At 43.8% G+C, this 14,680-nt stretch overlaps 1 protein-coding gene across 7 annotated transcripts in view; it reads left to right on the top strand.

Annotated features, from left to right (window-relative positions):
• The window catches only part of LOC148642030 (polyhomeotic-like protein 2), a 90,509-nt gene extending 77,926 nt beyond the window's left edge, over positions 1-12,583 (top strand). For 5 of the 7 annotated variants that reach the window (XM_088617507.1, XM_088617503.1, XM_088617504.1 and 2 more), the window contains 6 exons: positions 4,428-4,639; positions 6,021-6,153; positions 7,614-7,734; positions 8,978-9,119; positions 9,844-10,132; positions 10,686-12,583. In XM_088617507.1, coding sequence (XP_088473633.1) covers positions 4,428-4,639; positions 6,021-6,153; positions 7,614-7,734; positions 8,978-9,119; positions 9,844-10,132; positions 10,686-10,840 — 1,052 coding nt within the window. In that variant the 3' untranslated portion in view covers positions 10,841-12,583. Of the gene's footprint in view, positions 1-2,436; positions 3,006-3,084; positions 3,231-4,427; positions 4,640-6,020; positions 6,154-7,613; positions 7,735-8,977; positions 9,120-9,843; positions 10,133-10,685 lie in introns of those variants that run through there. The other 2 variants (XM_088617509.1, XM_088617510.1) reach the window with 2 other exon arrangements.
• Positions 12,584-14,680: the final 2,097 nt, after the last annotated feature.

Raw genomic sequence — 14,680 nt, 5'->3', positions numbered from 1 at the left:
AGTGACACTTTAGTAAAGGGTGACCATATAGTCTTTACTTACCACACTTTTTTTAAATGTAAAGAACATCTTATGGCCTTTCTTTTGAAAGAAAATAATAGAAAAGAGTGCTGCTCTAGTACACAAGTACACAGTAAGTACAGGAGCAAAGAGCAAAACCGAATGCAATAAACAGAATAATTTAAAAATTCTAGTTTAGGTCAAAGTAATTGTGCAATTAAAAGGCTGAAAAACTATTGTAAACCCCACTAAATTCTCAAGGAATGAGAACCCGTTTGGCTAGTGTATTCTCCCTGGTGTTCATGATTTCTGATTCTTTTACCTCACTGGTAACTTGCTCCATCGCTTCAGCTTAGAGCCAAAACGTCATGTGAACAAATCATCAGGGGAAAAAAACAACTTGTTTTGCAACTCTGCACATCACAAATGATTAAGTTCAGAACACTTATGCTTTTAATTAAATATTATGTCTATAATCCCTCAGCAAATTAGACCATCAGTGCAATCTGCTTAGCAAATAGCACTGGCTAGCTGTGAGCTGGTACATTTTATTGTTTCTGTTTCTTGTAAAATGAAATCTGTAAAACTATAAAGCTTTTCTTTATGAGCGGAATTGGGGGTGTTAGTGCATAGCCTAATCGCACTCCTCGCTACTGAATTCAAACTAAATGGAACAAGTTCTCTTTGATGTTTAAAAATCAAACTTATGCCTTCAGTTACATATTTCCCTCCCTACAAATAAAACTTTTTAACAGGTTTCCTGTGGCCTAAACAAATTTCAGTCAGTCCAGAACTAAATTGGTTTGCAAATCACACAATGGCCTTATCATCACAGAGGGCTTTTTAAGTGTCATGTTTGCTAGGATTCCCTTGGGATTCCACAGCATATCTCACACCTGTCTTGAGGTTTTAAATGAGCCCCCTGTATTTGTGAGGTAGGATCATTTTACCATAGTTTGCCATATTGGTTATCTACACCATCATTGTTCTTGTGAAGCTAAATTCTTCGGTTAAGCGTGGGGTATTTAAGAATGGTTTGGCAAGCATTGTTGCAGAAGAATAAATGGCCACACAAAACAATGCTATTCATTTCAGCCAGTATCCATAAAAAGCTTATTTTAATGCATTGTGAATTGACGCTTCTGAATATTGCATTTAGGCAGTTTCAAAATACTGTACATTATGGACGTTTTAAACAGTTTATTGTATTAAATACACTTAACAAGCACAACACTGGAATTTGATCTTTGAAAACTTTAAAATCAGTTTTAAGCTACAGTATACCAATTTATACCGTGATATAATTTACAACTAAGTTGCCTTTTAACATTGGCGATGTAAGCGCCTTGACCATAATTTCTCTTGGGATGAGCAAGAGGTAAGCCCTGCTGAGAAACCAGGTTTTAAGAGTACAGAAGCTGGTGTGTTTTGCCTCGTTCTTTAACGCTTGAGAATTAGGTACAGAACCACGAGAGCAAAAAGCCGTGAGCTATTGTCATTTTAGGAAAGAAAACGAGGGCTGGAGTGGAAACGAGATGAAGAGATAGTGGGAGGAAGCGCACACATAGGAAGTGAGTAACTAGCTGAAGAAGAAAATCTGGTTTCAGAGTATTTCAAGGTTGATGTAAAAATCAAACTGCGCTCTCTCTGTAGTTTCGATATAGGAAGGTTTCTCAAGCTACAGTGATCACTTAATCCCTAGTAAACTTCATAGTGCTATTTCAGCTTTGTTATCATACCGGGAACTACTGTAAATCACTGCTTTCACGAAATGCACAAGGTGTATTTCGCCCGAATGATGCGCAGTTTGTCCTTTTTTGCATTTTATGACACGCCGTTAAGAACGTACAAAACCAGCTACACCCTATTGATATTAACTACCGGGGGAAACCCTTTCATGAATTTTAGTTTTACCTTTATAAATGTAACGTGCATAACGTGTTCCATCTTTTTTTCCCCCAAGCCAGCTGTTCGATTAACTGAATTCCGTTTCCAGTAAACGAGAATGCTCTAAAATGCTGTGAGGTCATCCATTGTCAATTTACAAGCTAATGCCCATTAATTACATTTATTTTCTCGGGGTGGTAGGGTTTGTCTGAGGGGGGTAGAAGCAGGATAAAAACGCCACGTATCTTTGGTTACCAACCGTTTAAATCATTGTACGTGTAACGCGACAAATAAGATTTTTTTTTAACTATGTGGGTGTTAGCGTGCCTACGCTGAGAAAACAGAAAAAAAACATCCCAATGAATTTTCTCAGCTGCTCTTTTGAGACGGTCGGCAGCTCTTTCCCCCGCCTCCATGCCTTTGACATCTATCTAAGCCCAGCCAGCGGCGTCCTCCAATCAGAGCGCCGGCTGCCGACCAAGGCGCGTCCCTATTGGCTGGCGTGAGCTGCGCAGCGGACCAATAAGCGGCCCTCGACGTTTCCTACTCAGTTCCCTCATACAAAGAGGATTAGAGAGTGTGTGTTTCTCGGGTTTGTGCGGGCAGGCTCGTCTAAAACAAACACAAATAAGGGTGGAAAAAAAAAAGTTTGGGGGGCCCTTCCGTCTTCTCCTTTCACGGCGTTTGTGCGGCCAAGGGAAGATGAGAGCGCTTGCCTGCGGAATATCTTGCTCAAAGTTTCGGGCCGCTGGTGTGCTTTTCCCGATCTAACCCTACGCTGCAAAGAATAAAGATTTCTTCTTTTGGGGGAGAATTACTGAACTGAACAAAGGCGTGTGCTGCTGCTGCTGCTGCTGCTGTTGCTACTGCCCAGTGTATTGTTAGATCCTGCACTTATGCAGCCCTGGGATTTCTGTTTTTCGGAGAACAATCGCGTTGCAGCTTACTTAACTCAAAGAAGGGGGGGAAAGGGGGGGCAAACGGGTTGGTATTTTCTCCCCCCCCTCCCGTCTTTTTTTTTTTGTAATACAAAAACCGCCGATGTAAAATAGCCGAATCTGACTTTTCGCGTCCGCTCCTTGCCGAGCTCGGCCGACACAAAGGAAGGCACGGACGGGGTAAGTTGCTTGCCTGCGCGCAAGTTGGGTTTTCTCGTCGCGTCGCCGTCCGTGCGGTAGAGGAAGCGAGCGCCTCTTTGTAACGCGGCGATCGCGGCCGCAGGGGGGGGGGGAGTGATAAGCGAGCAGCAGGACAAGTGAATGCGCTCCTGGAGTTGCAGCTTGCGGGGCTGCCTAGGCATGAGCAGTCGATAAGTTGGCGAAGGGGCTTCTCAGCAGTGAACGGTGCGTGTTTGATTCCCAGTAGCCGACTTGGGTTGAACTGCTCGCCCGCATTCCTCCAACAGACGTCCTTGTCATTTCGAAGCGGTTATTTCGTTTTCCCACGGAAGCCGGCGATCGGATAAATACAGCGATTTCACGAGGGGGGCACGCAGCTCGGTGTATGACTGCGCTTCCACGGTGCGCGACTGTGGATGTCAAAACGTAAACAACGCTGCTTATGTAATGACGCCTTTAACATCTGTAAATCGTTCAAAGGGCGAGAGAATGAAAGGGCATTCACCTGCTGGCGGTGCATTTTTAAACCTGGACACGGTGATGTTTTCCTTTGAATCGAATACAAGCATTGAATGTCCGTGCACTTGGTGGGCAATGTTGGAAGCAAATGTTAACCGCTGTTCAAGGATACATGTCCAGCGTTTCATCTTTTAGATTTATTGCATGGTTGTTTTCATTTGTGTAAACACGCAAGTGTGCTTCCAGTTTATATTTAGCTTAAAAGTGGTTACAGTTTCTCGTTTTTTCTACCCAGAGTGGTAAGGCCTAACAGATCATGTCCCCTGAGGCAGGATAACACTAGAGACAGAAACGGTGATCAGCGAGCTTTAGAGACTTCGCGGTTGCTCTTAATTGTAAGGAGTGGAGCACAGACGGTTACATTCATCCAGATCAGATTTGTAAAAATATTAAATACAAATCAGGCGTGGAAGTATTTTTAAAATGTAAGATTTAAAACTGGATAGATAATTTACATGAGTGCATTTCTAATAACAATACCTTTAGTTTGATTTTCTCCTGGTTTGCTCCTGAATGAAACTTAGGTCAAGGTTAAAGAAGGTAAAACCCAATGTGGGCTGAATAGCTTTGATATTCTTCAAACATTTAGCCTCCTGATCAACCAAGTATCCACCACCTGTGCTCTTAATGGCTGAGATGCTCATCAGGTTGATATCTCTTGTAAAGCACGTCTTAAGATTTAATGGTCCTGGCGCGTGGATTTAGATGATAGAAATTAGTCAGGAAGGTTTTTCAGTTTGATTAAGGCCTCAGGAGGTGTGAGTTTGAAAGAGCAAAAGTGATGAAATGAAGGCCTTAGATTTTAAATACATGCGTCAATGCTTCCTAAAGTGTGAAACTGCTTCTTTGCCGTGGCGGACAGGAAGAGGCTGTTAAAATCCCGGGTTTTGTCTGTGCCCGCAGGTAGAGGCACTGCCGAGAGGGTGAATGTGAAGTCAGGGGTGGTTGGCTCTCCTCCAGCCATGACCTCAGGAAACGGGAACAACGCGCCAACTGTGACCGGCAGCACGCCCCAGAACGGCGAGAACAAGCCCCCCCAGGCCATCGTCAAACCCCAGATCCTCACCCACGTCATCGAGGGCTTCGTCATCCAGGAGGGAGCCGAGCCTTTCCCCGTGAGTGCCCGCTCGCATGTCGCCCGCCGTGTGGCACCCGAGGGGCTCAGAGACCTGGTCTGCCTTGGCAGTCACTCTCATCACTGGCACCCAGAGGCTCCGTCCTTGAGAGCCTCAGTCAATCCCCACGGGCCACAGGCTCCCCCACCCATCGCTGGCTACACAAGTAGAGTGTTTAGGGTATCCTACTGCACAGGGGTGATTTCGCCTGGGGCGTACAGGATACACCTTCAAAGCTCCAGGCTTCTTGAGCTGAAAGCAGGCACCTTTCTGTGCAGAACTCTCCCTGACAGTAACAGAACCACAGCAGTAAAACGCACGCCACAAGGCCTTCACTCATCAACTCCAGCCAGTCTTGGCTTCCTGAACAGATCAGACCCCTCTGCGCAGTGTACAATCACCCAGTTCCTCAATTAGGATCCACTTTCACTTCCTATTATTCAAAGTCCTATGTCCTATGAAAGCAATGTGACATTTCAACACTTCCATGCATCCTCCAAGCGGCTATGAAACATTCAGACCAGACAGGATCTTGATTTCTATTTATTTAATGCAATAACAATTGTTATTGCATGAGAAAGTATCAGTTATGAATACAGCTAGTATTTGAGAATAGCAAAATTTGCTCATTTGAGTTTTATAGGTCATTTAATATATGGTTGAGCACTCTGGCCTTCTTGGTTAAACAAGTGTCATCTGTAGCTCTGGGTTGAGAGCAGGGAGTTCTTCACAATAGAGGTTAATGTTCCATCTGTATCAAACACCTCTTCTGAATGGAATGCACTGCCACCTAGTGGCGACGCAGGGGGCCAATATTCATGCGTCAGCGTGCAAAGCAAGAAGAGGAAATTTTCTCACAGTCCTACAGCTCAGCTCCAGGCATGGATGAGGGGCAGTGCCAGTCTGCTAAGGGGCGATGCAGAGGAAGCGATTACCGCTGTAAGATGTCAAGATTTCTACAGCTGGCCTCCCTCCCAGAACGGAGCCTTTGAAACAGGGTCGTGCAGCTGCCTGCTGGCTATGTGAGGAAGAGAGCCTGATGGAGGAGATGGGGCCCAGAGCTCCTGGCTGTTGCAGCTCTCCAGCTGCTGTAGACGGAGAGGGTAAACTGTATGTTCACATGCTGCCTGTAAGCTAAAGCAAATTGCCTTGGCAAGTGTAAATACAAAGTACCAGAGGAATAAGTCAATCCCTGTTTAGAAACACACAAAAAAAAACCTCTTCTGTACTTAATTCCCTCCTGTCAGCAAGCACAGTCTGAGGGTCACCATCTTATACTGCACGCCTGTGTACCTTGGGAAGCCACCACTGGGTCATCCTGCTATAAGCGGAGTCCGGAGGTGCATGTACACTTTACAGTTGCTGCTGTTTGTGCACCCAGGTGGGACGTCCTCCTCTGCTGATCGAGAACCTCAAGAAACAGAAGCAGCAGCTGCAGTCGGACCCCGAGAAGACCCCCCAAAGCAATCCCCCCAACACTACAGATTCGGAGATGGAGGATCTTACACAGCAAGGTAGGATCTCGCCGTACACGCGCTCGTTTCAGCTCCAGCCTAACGAGCGCCTGACATGGGAGGTGTGGTGTAATGCCAGGCTTGTCCTGGTGGAGTTCAGACGAGTATTGACCGGGTGATCACATTTAGAGTTGTGGCGTACGTCCGTGATCACTGGATTGCATTTGCGCAGTGCGGCCAAAATGGGTTTCTGGGAATAAAAAAAGGCAAGGCCTCTCCGAAGAGAAATTCACCTTTCCCTTTTTACAGGTCAGATCAGTGGTGCTGTAACTTTTTAGTCATATTGGTGAGCAATGCAGTTCACTCCTGCTGCTTCAGTAAATTCTCTACAGTATAAACAGGTCATAGTTATTAAGGAGTATGTGTTCTCATTTGACTTGCATGGTAAGATATGTTGCAAACCATAGTTTTTTCTCTGACTTCCTTCAGTGATATGTTCACGGCACATTCAAGTGGTAGATTTACTTACTGCATTTAGCATTGTGAAGACCATAAATGCCAGTACTTAACAGTTCTGCTGTCATTTAGTAGTGTGATAGAGTATAACAGAAAACGTCCGACTTGCACTCTTTTTTTTGTTGAAAATGGTTGATTTACACGTGTAAAATTCAGCTGCAGCCCACACACGATGACTAAATTTCTATATCTAGAGTCTCACAACAGCTGCCATAACCACGTTTCCCAAAGGTGTAGAGAGGGGATTAGTTCTGCTCAAGTCACTGAATTTTAAATGCAAAGATGCTCTCAAAAAATATGCCTTTGCACATTATTTTGTGAACACGGGACACCAAAAACCTAGACATACTGTACAGGAAGTACAAGGTAAATGGTCTTTGTATAAACAAGAAATCTGGAAATTAGAGTGGGATAACTAGTTGAGAAAAGGAATACCCCTAATGGCTTTATACATTGTATTTTTATGAAAATGTAGAGTGTAGAGAACCACCTGGAGACAAATGTTTCTGGATCCAATATTAAAAGTTACCCAAGGGCCTTCTTTAGAATCAGCAATGAAACAAGCCAGAAGACACAGGTGGAAACTACTGCATTTAAAACTGAGAGCAGGAGACGTGGTTTTACTCAGAGTCATGGGAGTATGATGCGACCAAACCACCCACAGAGCTGAAGCTGCTACCAGGGATTCTTTCAAGTAATGTCTGGTTGAGATCAGGTTTAAGGTAGTGTTCATTTATGGATTAGACCATTGAGATAGATAATGGCAATAGATGGTCTCTAAATACCAAACTAGAGGTAAATGACAGAAGACCAGTCATTCTTATTTCCTATATCAAGGTCTGATTTTAAGCTGCTTGTTCGTTGTTCACTGTGCCTGAACAGAAATTTTTGTCCCTCCAGGACCTGAGACCCACCCCAATTCGAGAGCCTTTGGTTTTAAATGTTGTGCTTTTCTTCTGAGTTCCCCTCTGCTGCGCTCTCTCAAGGCTGTCTTTACTTTCTAGAATTAAAGGACCAGGAGGAAGACGCCGAGCCCAAGCTGAAGTGTGAGCTCTGCGGACGGGTTGACTTTGCTTACAAGTTCAAGCGGTCAAAGAGATTTTGCTCCATGGCTTGTGCAAAGAGGTACATTGCTTAGGCTTACAGTTGTATTAAACAGGACACTCTGTCTGTTACACTTAAAAACCCCATTGAGGACAGTGGGGGGGGGGGGGGGTATTTATTTCCTTTAATGTAGACTGTTTTGAAATAATTATGAAATAATATAAGATAACAGCATACAAGAAGGGACTGTTTTTATATTACCCAAGCAGATGATCAGGCTAGAGCTGAGAAATAGCATTTCCTCTGGATTTCCAGCAGTAAAATCCAGTGGGGCAAATCAGATGAAGGAGAAAGGAGGCTACAAGAGAAAACCATTGACTCCCAACGATCAAAACTGTTCTTGGTACTGTAAGCGTTTTATCCCCAGGGATTCTGAAGGGCCTTTTCGTTGGTGGTCTTTTTTTTCTTTACAAATCCAGTAAGCAGAGCTGTTGGAGTCTTTTGGGTAATGGCTCTTAAGTTATGGCCTGTAAACTGTAAACCATATACGGTTCAGAAGGAATTGAAACAGGAGCCAGAGCACAGCTGGTGCATGCTGTTACCCACACTGGCATCCTGTAACTTTTATACTCTACAGTGTTATGAATTTTGATCTCTTTTTTTCCATCAAATTATATGCTTTCCTTTGTGGGAAAGCTTGGCAGTATTTCTGCTGGGGATTCAGGTTGGGGTTGTTCTTGTTTATAAGTGTTTTTATAAATGCATGTGGGTGGAAAGAACCACAGATGCAAAAGCTAACTAACTGAGCTGGAGTTAAATTAAAGCAGATGTTAGGTGAATTCTGCCTTTCTTTTTCTTCTCACTCAGATGACCACTAAAAAGGCCTGCTGGAACAGTGGCATGTCTCCCCACCCTCTCTTTCCAAACCTCCAATTTTTTTATTTATTTTTTTAGTTTTGTTTCCATCCAACCAAAGTGTCATTTGACATTTTCTTTAAGCCACAAGACCACACAGGCCTGCATGAGAGGGGTAACTGTACTACTCATTTTTTAACATGTTCTTACCACCAGTTTAGGAGATAAAAGCAAAAGGAAATAAAATTGGGTTTTCAACTCTACTGAACCAAAATCTCTCAAGACATGCCTCCTTTCTTGATCTTTGTCAGATCTGTACTCCAGACATTTTCATTCTTGCTGGTCTGACCTTTCAAGCGTTTGCAGCAGAAACTAAGGGATGAGAATGTTTCACAACATGAGAGTTGCTTCATTGATTAAAAATGTCTTAAAACTGCAAAAGCACTGAGCTTCCTCTGGTCTTTGTCAGATATAACGTGGGATGCACGAAGCGCGTAGGCTTGTTCCACCCCGACAGAAGTAAAAACGCAAAGTCAGACGGACCAAAACACCGCCGACGAAGGTCGCGAAAGGGCAGTCTGCAGAATCTGAACAAGGAGACCAAGAAACAGGTGACACCCGCAGCAAAAGACCGATGTCCTTTTCCCACCTGGGTTGCCCAGTTCTTAGATCTCCCCCACTGATACACCCATAGAGCATCAACACTGAGCAAAGAGCGCATAGATAAGTACGACTACAATTTGTACTGTATATGCAATGTTCTGCTGCAAGTTACAGATTTCAACACTCGCAAGTAATGCGAATGAATGCATACGAGTCCTTGACTTAATATTACAATATTTAATAATATGTTACATGTTACATACCCTTTATATAGCAAGTAATCAGTAAGCACATTGTGGAAACACCTCTGCCAACAACTGTACAGATGTTCTGTTCACCTGTTTAGGATAGACATCCTATGCATAACATTCTTAAATTCTGTGGGTAAGTAAAGGGATTAGTAGTAAAATCTGAAAATGAAGGAACAACTGTTTAATTAGACAGTACTATCAAATATTAGGTTGGTGTTGGAAGGAATACCAGACTTTGTCATTAAAACTTTGTTTTATTCTAACCCTGAGCAAAGAATTAGCCTGTAAATCCTGCTCTGCCCTCATGTACCTACAGTAGCTATTTTCTCTTTGTTTTTGGTGTGGATTTACAGTATACGTGTAGCATTAATCTATAGGTGTTTTGCATGTGACAAATAACACGCGCTGCCCACAGAAGCCTGCGCAAGCGAGATCTCCCCGCGGTGTAGCGGGCTTGACGGCGCCTTTGTCCTTGTTGCAGCAAGCGCCCACACCCCTGCAGTCGCTGGGCGGCTCCGTGTCCTCGCCTCCCCCCTCGCACCCCAGCCAGGGCGAGTCCAGCCAGTGCTCGGACATCTCCAGCTACGAGGAGCCCCCCTCCCCCCTCTCGGCCGCCAGCTCGGGGGCCCCCAGGCGCCCAGGCGACAGGGGCCCCGACGCCCCCGAGGGCCACGCCCGGGAGCTGCCTCTGCTCACGCAGCACTTCCTCCCCAGCGACCCCACCAAGTGGAACGTGGAGGACGTGTACGAGTTCATCCGCTCGCTGCCAGGTCAGTCAGTCGCCCGGCTGGGCCCCCAAACCGAGGGGGGTCACTGTGCTCAAAGCTTATGACTTCAGACATGAGGACCCTCGTGTGAAAATCTTTTTCCATTGATCTCTCTTCCGCGACTGAAATTGCACGTGTAGAGCTGGTAAATCAAATAGTTTTTAGGACTCGGATCTATGCGAGACCAAATCTGGCGATGCCTTTTTATAGCACGGTTCTATTTTTAGTTCTACACAACTCAAATGAGTCATTTGTCACCTGCGAGAGCTCATTATCCCCAGACAAGTAAGCAAGATCCCCATTTATTTACGTTACAGCGCAAGATGTTGCCACTGTACTGCCAATCTGATTTCCTCTGATGTCTACACTAATGCGTTTTAGAGAAACTGTGCTAAGCTATTGTTGATCAAGATGGATTTTATATTCATTGCTTCTCAATATCTGCCTTATCACAGCAGACTCTGCTCTAAACAATTGCTAGACTCATCTGCTTGTTGTAGCTAGATAAGCCACACACAAAAAAACTAACTCTGTGACCTCCTCTGTTGAGCTGCAGGCTGCCAGGAGATAGCAGACGAGTTCCGATCACAGGAGATCGATGGCCAGGCCATGCTGCTGCTCAAGGAGGACCACCTGATGAGCGCCATGAACATTAAGCTGGGACCGGCGCTGAAGATCTACGCCCGGATTAATATGCTCAAGGACTCCTAGCCGAATCTGGGCTGGGGGCCAAGAGGGTGGGCCGCCTGCCTCCTCCACAATACAGAACTACACTGAACGGTCAGGGTGGTCCCAAAACCGTTTCTACTGCTGCGCAAATCTCAGCCAGGTTGAAAGCTTTTCCTGTCGGCTCTTGGCAGGTGGCATGGTGCTAACCTGAAGAGACGCATGACCGTTAGTATCTCTTTTTGGACACCTGAGCTCCTGAAGTTCCGTACTGGTGATTTACAGCTGTGAACTCTTTCCAGATGGACATACAGGAACTAATTAATCAGATTAGTGGGTTGTTTTGGACCTACTGCACAAGGAGCATCGGAAGGAACTATAACTACTTCACTGGTTCTGGTGTGATTTCTTAAGCCATTGCCAATGAGAACTGGGGTGAGGGAAATGGGGACAGGTCCCTGGAATTTGCAGATGGGCTTTTGTTTCTTTAAATGATATTTAATTTGACTTCCCTGAAAAGGAGGACGACATGAATAATTATAAGCCGAACGGGTTCCACGGTGAAGAATTTCGCCTGATAAATTGGTGCTAGTTGATGGCGTTGTGGAAAGCAAATGTCTAGCGAGGGTGCTGTTCAGCAACAGCTGTAACACTGCCCTGGCCTCACTGTGTATAAGGGTGCTCAAGAATGATAACCTGTTGTCACAATAGTACAGCGACCGGTAAAGCAGTAATCATGCATTAGTTCATACAGAAAATGCTTAGTTCAAGCCTCTTTGCAATTCAGAAAAGTCCCTTTCCTACATATAGCATTTTTTTAAACAAACACCAGGATGGGGCACAAATTGAGAAGCACAATAATTTTTATTACTGCATCTCTTAATGCTGTCCTGTTTTTCTTCCCCACCATAACCCTTTTTGGTGCATGTGAAATACTCTTATTAAATTAAATGCTGGTTTCCAAAGATAATGCATGAATTGCGTCCTACAAGGATTCATTTTCTTTCTTTTTTTTCTTGATGCATTTCAGAATAAAAGTTCAAATCATTCTCAATTTGTCATTCACCATCACTGGGTCACTCGGCAGTCTTGTTGCCTCATCCAGAGGGTCACCCTCTTCTGTGCCTCAGTAATCCATCCCTTCAGTGGTTGCTACAGCTTCACAAGGAACTTGATAAAACATAAGGCATTATCCAAAACATCAATACAGATCCCTCATATGTGAGCAGCATAATAGTGGCACTAACACGACTTAGAAATTCAAAACAGCAACTTCTTAAAAACAACTGTCCAGTACACAGAAGCCTATTCCTTTCCTTATTTACATTAAAAGAAATGTAAATAACCATTTACCATCCCTGCAAAACTGCAGAAGTTAAGACTGTTAACTGTGTACACAGGTAAAATGTACTTATCGGGCGTTTACGTGCTGAAGTCACCTTTTGTGTGAACACAAAACTGTGATTTGTATTTTTTTTAGGAAAAACAAGTTGACAGTGAGAACTCATGGAAGTGTTCTTGTTTAAAAGTTTTGTCTTGCAGTCCAGTCCGAAGCAGGTTATAGCTTGGAGAGTCTGAGCAATGCGATGTGGTGAATACCTCCGATTTACTCTAGGGACCCAAACTCATCCTCTGTGTCCATGTGTAGACTCCTTGTTTATATAGTGAGGGGTCACCTAGTGTGCTTTTGTTGGGTTTTTTTAATGTGAGAATTGTTACAATCTGTATTTATCTAAAGGATAGTCCTGTAATATAACTTTTTTTACTTGAATAAAAAAAAGAAATATATTGCCTTTTTTCTGTGGGGGGTAGAGAGCTGAAACCCCCAGCCCCTCTGTACTCCACTACAGTATTTTATTCACTGGTGTGCCAACCAACAGTATCTGGGAAGGTCATGCTACATTATGGTAGGGCTCTTCTGTGATCATTACCAGAAGAGTTTGTGGTGAGACTCTGAGACTAGGACTGTAGACGTCCCCTATGAAATATTCATTAGTTTTCCTCTAATTCGGTGGAGCAAAGCTCAGTATTTCAATCCTGAATACCACTATGCTGTTTATAAATCCCTCCCGTGAGTTTATTTGTAAAATCTGGAACAAAAACATACTCTGGACTGAACGTAGAGCGGTAGAAGACCAGCCAGATACTGTATATCCTAGGGCTTAAAGGAGTACATCTGCAGGCTAAAAGAACTAGACCTTCTGAACAGAGAAGACTGCTTGAATCGGGCGTCCTTCTATTCAAAATGCTCCAAGATACTGAGATACTGCATATTTGATTACTTCAAGATTAAAAGTGAAATACAAACCACACAAAGCAGAAATTAGAAGTGCAATCAGAAAATATGGAATGTAACGGCTTGTTCAAGTGGGGCATTTTATACCGAGAAAAGAGTAATTATGTACAAAAACAGTTGTGGGTGTTTGGAATAATGTACCCAATCTTTGCTTTACTCTGGGATTCTGCAAAAAACGCCGTGGTAGATCATCTTAAATAGCAGTTGTCAAACGGGCTTTTAAGAAACCAATGCGTCTTCGTATTTGTAACCTATTTTTTTGGAAGAAACTTCTTCCAAACACCAAAAAGCACTGCGTTATTTGTCGATCAAATTGCCTAAAAAAAATCTCTTTACGAAAAAAAAATGCAATAACGACTGATAATTATAGCAATGAAACACTAAAACCGGGTACAAAATAAAGCGCACAAAACGCGGATTTGTATTGAAAGACCCTGGAAGAGCTACTGTGAGGGTAGTTTTCTTCATCGTACAGTGTACAGACCACAGCATGTCCGTAATGCTGAAGATGTTCAGGTCAGTCAAATTCACAATGAGGGAAAAGACGTCACTCTCGGAAACTACTGAAGTCCAAGAAAATGTGCTAGTACACTTAAAACGTTAAATTAGACAGACTAACAAACTGGCTAAATAGCACTGCTGCCGCATTTCTAGCTATTGATACCTGTACTGATCTCTATTCACCTTCCCCTATTCTTTTGCAGGTGCTCTGAATTTATCGCATCAACCCAAAACATGTAGTTGAGGTTTGATAGGAAGTGGCAGATCCATATTATTCCCACTGCTGGTGCACTGTTTAAACATTCGTAATTTCTTTTGAAATCAACCCCCCCAAACACACGCACAAATTGTTGCTCTGCGGCTGAGAAAGACCACAAAACCCATCCCTTTCAAGCACAGTACTACAAATAACACTAGCACAGGTCGCGTCCAACTGCGTCTTTTACTTACCGAAAGAGCATACTGTACTTCACTGGTCGTTGTGACTGGGCATTTCCAAAATGTCCTTGCGCTTCTTCGGTACTGTGAAAAGTGGAAAATCACGTTGCTCGGCGAGCGACACCATCAGACCAGGTTCCTCAAGACCCGCTCCTCGTTCAAACAAGCATCCCACAATGTCCATACCGCTGTGATTTACACTGTCTTCGCATCGAAGATTTTCCGTTTTCTCGCATTTTGTATTTTTCGGGCCACTTAGAAGTATTTGTTGTGCGCATGAAAACGATCGCAGAGCCAGCGAGGATCTGTCACAACGTTTCTTTAACATGTTTAAAATCAGTTGGTCCGTTTCTGGAGAATCCATACACAGTGTAAAGACATCGATAGCCTTTGAATGACCAGAACAAACCATGCGCAGAAAAAGAACACGACATGAAATGAGCCTATAGTTATCTTTTTTTTTCCTGGTGGTAGAAAGACATAATCAGACACCTGTGCGATACAAACTCGTAGCACCTGCGTTAGACCCTGGAATGCATTCGGGTTGTGTGTTGCGTTTCTACAAGAGAGAACGAATCCCAAAGCGTATTTTAGAAATAAACTGAGCCTGTCATACAATTGGAACGAAGCTACGTTATAATACAATAAAT

Source organism: Lepisosteus platostomus, chromosome 23 (assembly GCF_059453375.1).
Source record: "Lepisosteus platostomus isolate fLepPlt1 chromosome 23, fLepPlt1.hap1, whole genome shotgun sequence".
Classification (NCBI taxonomy): Eukaryota; Metazoa; Chordata; class Actinopteri; order Semionotiformes; family Lepisosteidae; genus Lepisosteus; species Lepisosteus platostomus.
This window is presented reverse-complemented; position numbering and strand designations above follow the sequence as displayed.